The sequence below is a fragment of the Propithecus coquereli genome, unplaced genomic scaffold (genome assembly GCF_000956105.1).
Source record: "Propithecus coquereli isolate 6110/MARCELLA unplaced genomic scaffold, Pcoq_1.0 Scaffold252, whole genome shotgun sequence".
Taxonomy (NCBI): domain Eukaryota; kingdom Metazoa; phylum Chordata; class Mammalia; order Primates; family Indriidae; genus Propithecus; species Propithecus coquereli.
This window is the reverse complement of record NW_012148086.1, coordinates 4071030-4077642: the sequence shown is the minus strand read 5'-3', so window position 1 is coordinate 4077642 and position 6613 is coordinate 4071030. Positions and strand designations below refer to the sequence as shown.

Here is a 6613-nt window from a genome sequence, read left to right as displayed (position 1 = left end):
AAGCCATGTCATCTGCTGCATGGAGGAAGCCCATTTTTGACTTGAGGGAAGGAAACCAACACACATAGGGAAGCAAATAGAGGAGTTTTTCTAAGACTATTGTTTAGAGTAGTTTTCAGCTCACAACAAAATTGAGAGGAGCATACAAAAATATTCCTGCCCCCACACATGCACAGCCTCCCTCATTGTCAAAATCCCCCACCAGAATGGTACATTTGTTACAATTGGTGAACCTACATTGACAGATCATTATCACCCACAGTCCACAGTTTACATTAGGGCTCACTCTTGTACATCCTATGGGTTTGAACAAATGTATAATGATGTGTATCCACAATTATAGTGCCATACAGAGTAGTTTCATTGCCCTAAAAATCCTCTGTGCTCTGTCTATTCAACTCTTCCCACCCTAACCCCTGGCAACCACTGATCTTTTTACTGTCTTTGTAGCTTTGCTTTATAGCTTTCCAGAATGTCATATAGTTGGAATCATACATATGTAGCCTTTTCAGATTAGCTTTCTTTCTTTAGTAATATGAACTTAAGGTTCCTCCATGTCTTTTCGTGGCTTGATAGTTTCTTTCTTTCTTTTCCTTCCTTCGTTTCCTTTCTTCCTTCCTTCCTTCCTTTTTCTTTCTTTCTTTCTTTTTCTTTCTTTCTTTCTTTCTTTCTTTCTTTCTTTCTTTCTTTCTTTCTTTCTTTCTTTCTTTCTTTCTTTCTTTCTTTCTTTCCTTCTTTCTTTCTTGACAGCATCTCACTCTATCACCCAGGCCGCAGTGCAATGGCATGCTCATAGGTGCCTCTAGCCTTGAACTCCCAGGCTCCAGCGATCCTCTTACCTCAGCTTCTCAAGTAGCAAGGACTACAGGTGCATGCCACCATGCCTGGCTAGGTGTTTTTAATACATTCTGAATATAAGCCCTTTCTCAGATATGTGTATATCTCAAATAAGTGCAAATATCTTCTCCTGCTCAATGGCTTGAATTTTAACTCTCTTAAGGATGTCTTTTGATGAACAGAAGTTTCTAATTTCAGTGCAGTCCAATTTATTAATCTTTTTCTTTATAGTTAAGGCTTTTGTTTCTTGATTAAGAAAAGTTTTTCCAATTTCAGAGTTTTGAAGACACTTTTATGTTATCCTGTAGATATCATCATATCTATCATTTTATCTTTCACATTTAGATCTACAGTCTATCAGGAATTAATTTTTGTGTATGTTGGGAAGCAGGGTCAAGGTTCATTTTTTTCTGTATGGACACTCAATTAGTTCAGCATCATATAGTGAAAAGACCCTTCTTTACTCAATGTTCTGCATGCCAGCTCCATTATAAATCATGTGTCCTTATGAATATCAGCTGTTTCTGGGCTTTCTATTGTTTGCATTTTTCTGTTGTTCTTCCTTGTGAGAAAATCATACTGTTATTATTTCTGTAGCTTTATAATGTCATGATTTCTGGTAGTATAAGTCCTCCAACTTCATTCTTCTTCAAGATTGTCTTGATTAATTTTTGGTCCTTTGTGGTTCCATATGAATTTTTAAATCAGATTGTCAGTTTCCACTAAAAAAATTTGCTAGGATTGTGACAGAAATTATAATGAATCTAGAAATTAATTTGAAGAAAATTGACATCTTTTTAGTATAGAGCCTTTAATTCATGGTGCATACCTTTGTTTATTTAGATCATTCATTTCCTTCAATATTATTTTGTAGTTTTTGTGTAGTTGTCTTGACCACCTTTTGTTAGATTAATTTCAATAGTTTATATGTAGATTCTTTGGGATCTTTTTTTTTTTTTTTTGATACAGAATCATGCTCTGTCACCCTGGCTAGAATGCAGAGGTGTCATCATAGCTCACTGCAACTTCAAACTGCTAGGCTCGAGTGATCCTCCTGCCTCAGCCTCCCGAGTAGCTGGGACTACAGGCCCACATCACCATGCCTGGGTAATTTTTCTATTTTTTGTAGAGATAGAGTCTTGCTCTTGCTCAGGCTGGTCACAAACTCCTGAGCTCAAGTGATCCTCCCACCTTGGCCTCCCAGAGTGCAGATCTTCTTTATATACAATCATGTCATCTGTGAATGATGATAACTTTATTTCCAATCCTTATGAACTTAGTTTCTTTTTCTTGCTTTATTACAATGGCTAAGACTGCCAGTACAATATTAGGTAAAAGTGGGCATTCTTATCTCATCACAATCTCAGGGGAAAAGATTTCAATATTTTACAATTAAGTATAAGATTTGTTCAACTGTATAAGGTTATTTTATATATGCATTTGTAGGCATATATTAATATATAATAACCTATACAAATGCTAGAGATAAAGACGGACATTTTTATGAACATTTCCACACTATAAAAGTTTCAATTTATCAAGAAGATATAACAATTATAAATTTGTATTCACTAAATATATGTATATTTAAGATTTATTTTAGCTAGAATTTTTGTTGTTTTCAGTAGGAGAATTAGCCACATAACCCAGCCCACCCCTTTCTCTCTTTGTATACTCTTTATTTGCATCCTTTGCTGTTCAACATGTTGCAAATATTTTTTCCAGCTCATGATGTGTCTTTCAACCTTTTTAAATTTTTGTTTGTGTACTTATAGGAGTTTTCAGCTGTTATGTGGTCAGCCCTTTAGTCTGTGCCTTTGTGTCTTCTGGACCCTATGCTTAGGAAACTTTTCCCACCCCAAGATTATAAAATACTCTGCTATGTTTTCTTCTGATAGTTGTATAGTTTTATTTTTATATTATATTTAGCTCTTTAATCTATCTTTACTTTTATTTTTGTGTATGGTGCATAGATATAACTTTGTTTTTGGCCAAATGATTTGCTAACTACTCCCACATCATTTATTGAATGGCCTATCTCTTCTGATTTGAAATGTCACTGTTATCAGAAACTATTGATTTTCCAATCTATTTGTTTATTCTGCTCCTGTGGAGTTTTTAATAGGTGACTTATGTGATTTCTCCTCAGCTTCTACTTCCTGGTAGCTCAACCTTTACCAGAGTTCCTGTCCATCTTGGCTGGCCAGCAACTTTCTGTGTGCCAGGCGAGTTAATGGTGCCTGGCACACAGGACTCTTGTGAGGACCAGAGAGTAGATAGTTCCAGAAATACTAGCTTTCCACCCCTTTTGCTAGTCCTCCCTTCACATGCTGACAGGCCCTCTGAGCGCAGAAAGCCACAGCAGCTCTTCAGCCAAAACAAGGGCTGGACCCAGAGGGGGAACAGGAAGTCTCAAGCGGGATCTCAAATGTGCCTTGACACTTTTCACCCACTGTCCCAGCCTGGGAGCTGGCAGTCTGTATAGCTTGTCCCTCCCTACCCGAACGCACCCCTGGGTCCTTCAGCAAGTTCTCCAGGTTTTGCCTACTTCATAGGATGTTCCCTGAAAGAAAGAAGCTGCACGTCCTACTTTTGGCTGAGTCCCGGGCTCTGTGCCCTCCTGGTTTGAGGAGAAATTACTCCCTCTCTCAAAGTCACTTGTGAGGCATGGGCGCATGGTGGCCTGGCTACTTCCTTGAAAAGAGCGTGGGGAAATAGAACAAAACAAAACAAATATCTCAAAAACATCACTTTCCCACATGTGTATTATTTCTGTCATTTACAAAAATGATCTTAAGTCCAGAGGCAGCCAAAGTTAGACATGTGACATAAAACATTGTGCCATTTCTGCTCAACAAATATTTATTAAGCACAGAGCAAGGCATCTTTCTCTCTTCTAAAGTTTATGCTTCTGGAGAGTTCTCCACAGAGGCTCAGGTTGGGCTGTTTTGAGGCCCACAGGCCTGTGCTCCAGGCATGAGATGGAGGCGGGAGAATGAGCCCGGCCCCAAGAGCTCCCGGCCCAGGTGGCCTCGACTAGTAGCAATAGCCTCAATAACCATTGGAGCTGGAGGCCAAACACAACACCATTTTCTAGGCGAGGTTAATCCATGACCAAGGTCTTTATGAGAACATCCTCCCTGGGCCCTTCCCTGACCGGAAAGAGGTGTGGATGGCAGATCTTCAGGGGCACCCTGGAGGGGTGGCTGCTGGCCTGCCTCCCGTGGCCCTGGCTCTCAGCCTGAGCCTTTGCCTCTCCCTGGCCTTCTGCGATGTCACAGCCAGGGGTGGGGTCACTGTCTCTGTTCTCAGGGACACTGGTCAGTGTTAAAGACTTACTGACATGAAATTGAGGCCTTTTGACGGAATTGGAAGAGGGAAACATTGGAAGAGAAGTGAGCGCCTATGAAAGAGTCTGAGTCTGGGATGAACATGGAGAGTGTCTGTTCCCAGCAACTCCAAGACCCAGGCCCAGAAGGAGGAGGCAATCTCATTCTGACCAAGGCCCCAGTGACTCGGAAACCAGGGGCCCACTCTGGAAGCAGAGGAGCCTGGAAGCCTCACGGTCAGAGGGCATGCCGTCCTCAAGTGACAGGCAGTCTCAGGGAACAGCTTCCCTAGGCCTTGGGGGAGGGGTGTCAAGGGACAACTACAAGGGAGACCCTCATGGTCCTTCAGTTCAGGGCCATGGAGTTGATGGAGCCAGCACCCCTGACAGGACCATCAAAGCCATCATTGTCATAGATGTTGGTGGCCGGGGAAGGATGCTTTGGGCAGGAGACCATCCTGGCCTCTGCTGCCTCCTCAGCCAGCTTCTGTTCCAGCACCAGAGCTGGGTTGACATCAGGCCCTGCAGAGAGACAGAGACAAAGGACCGGAATCAGAGAGGCAGGCAGAGGGCACAGGTGGGCGGTGTAGCCAGGAGAGAAAGTCCGGAGAGTGGAAGCTGACCCCAACCTCTGTCTGCATCCGCGCTTGCTCCCCTGCCCTGAAAAACCAGCAGCCAGTTCCAGCCAGCATTATGCCTGGCCCCGCCCCTCTGCCTCTGTGGGCATGCTCAAGGGACACCCTGAGACCTCCCCGCAGGTATTCACAGGCCCTTTCTTCCTGGGACATCCTGTGCTGACACCGCAGCCAACAATCCTTCTGAGAGAAGCTCTTCCTCATTCTGCACAACAAACAGGGCATGAGGGGTCCCCAGGGGGCCCTGTGCCATATGCCTTCCTGGGTCACCACCTATTCAGCCCAAGCTTCAGGGGGTGCCTGGCCTCCCCCATCCCCCAGGCACTCTGCAAACCTCCAGGGAGCGCCACCACCTGCAGCTCCAAGGCCCTGGGCTCCCTGGTCCAGGCGAACCCCGGCTGCTCCTCCTTGCCCCTCTCGCATCTCACCCACCATCCCCAACACACACACTCTCTCCTTCCAAAGAGGATCAGGGAGCTCCTACAAGAGGCTGCAGTGTCACGGTTAGGGAACCCCCCAGCCATGTGAGCCCCAACGCCTGCTCCATTTGACCAAGTCTGTGACCTGGAGCAGCTGACTGTTTCCTCACCCGTAAAATGGGAATGATAATACCTACCTCTGGGGATGACAAGAGAATTAAAGACACATATGTTGATGCACAAACACACCCTTCTATTTACAAATGTCTTCTAGTAAACTTATCTTATTATTACCATCTGGTGGAGGATAAAATTGAACTCCCACCTTGCCAACCCTGAGAGCCGGAAACACCCTCATCCTGGCGGGCTCAGATTAAATCTCTGCAGGGAGCAATTTTAAATGATCATGTCCAACAATGAGGGTGCAGGGAAACGGGCACTTGCCCGTGACATGGCACAAGCTTACACAGTAACACTTTCTAAAGGGCGTTAACAATTGGCATTAACGATTGATGTTTTCACAGGCTGTCTCTAAGGGAGTGTCGGAGGATGAGGGCAAAGCTTCAGCCACAGAGTCATTCACTGACAGAATGGAAAGTCAGAAACAATCTAACATCCAACAGTTAGGAGCTGGTTAAGTAAATCATGGTGGAACCATATATAGGATGCTGTTTTCTAACTAAGAGCTGCCACCCATTAATGAATCATGAAATCAATTAGTATATAATGCTGGCATTTTAAATATTAATGATAGAATAGAACCAAAAATATCAGAATGTTTCACATGTAGTAAGGGCAGATATTATTTTGTGAAACGTATGTTTTAGTGACACAGGTCTGTGTCTGTATGCCTGTGCACGTCACCTCTCAAAGTAAAATAGAGTTCTTGTTGAAGGTCATGCCTAAAAGTCCAACAGCAGTGGAGATGCACAGGGCCACTGAAACAGTGTTTGAGACACACATCTGCTGACAAAGAAAGATGTTCACAACATGTTAAGTGAAAAACAGCAGCTTCCAAAACGGGAAGAGCCATGTGGTCATGGTCTTGGCCGTGTGAGTGCTTCTGACGTTTGCCCATGGCTGGTGTGTACTCCCTGAGTGTGCGTGGTAAGCACGCCCTGTTGTGATCATCATCACAGTCATGGCAGCCTGGCAGGAACGGGCCTGGGCACTCACCCAGGTAGCTGAGGATGACTGGCAGGAAGACCAGGCCGTGCAGCAGGCCCATCAAGGTAATGATAAGGTTGAGGCGGAAGAAGAAGACCTGGATGAGCTGGGACTTGGCAAGGCCCAGGACAAGGATGCCAGGCAGGTTGGTCATGGCCACCCCTGCAAACACCTGGGGGTCACAGCCAGGCATCAGGTGGGGCACAGGACGTCAGGCAGGGCACAGG

At 44.5% G+C, this 6613-nt stretch overlaps 1 protein-coding gene across 1 annotated transcript in view; it reads right to left on the bottom strand.

Annotated features, from left to right (window-relative positions):
• Nucleotides 1-3243: 3243 nt before the first annotated feature.
• NPC1L1 (NPC1-like 1) overlaps nt 3244-6613 on the bottom strand; it is a 27451-nt gene continuing 24081 nt past the window's right edge. Inside the window, exons 18-19 of the mRNA XM_012646977.1 lie at nt 6396-6558; nt 3244-4687 (exon numbers count right to left, since the gene is read on the bottom strand). Coding sequence (XP_012502431.1) covers nt 4512-4687; nt 6396-6558 — 339 coding nt within the window. The 3' untranslated portion in view covers nt 3244-4511. The remainder of the gene's footprint in view (nt 4688-6395; nt 6559-6613) is intronic.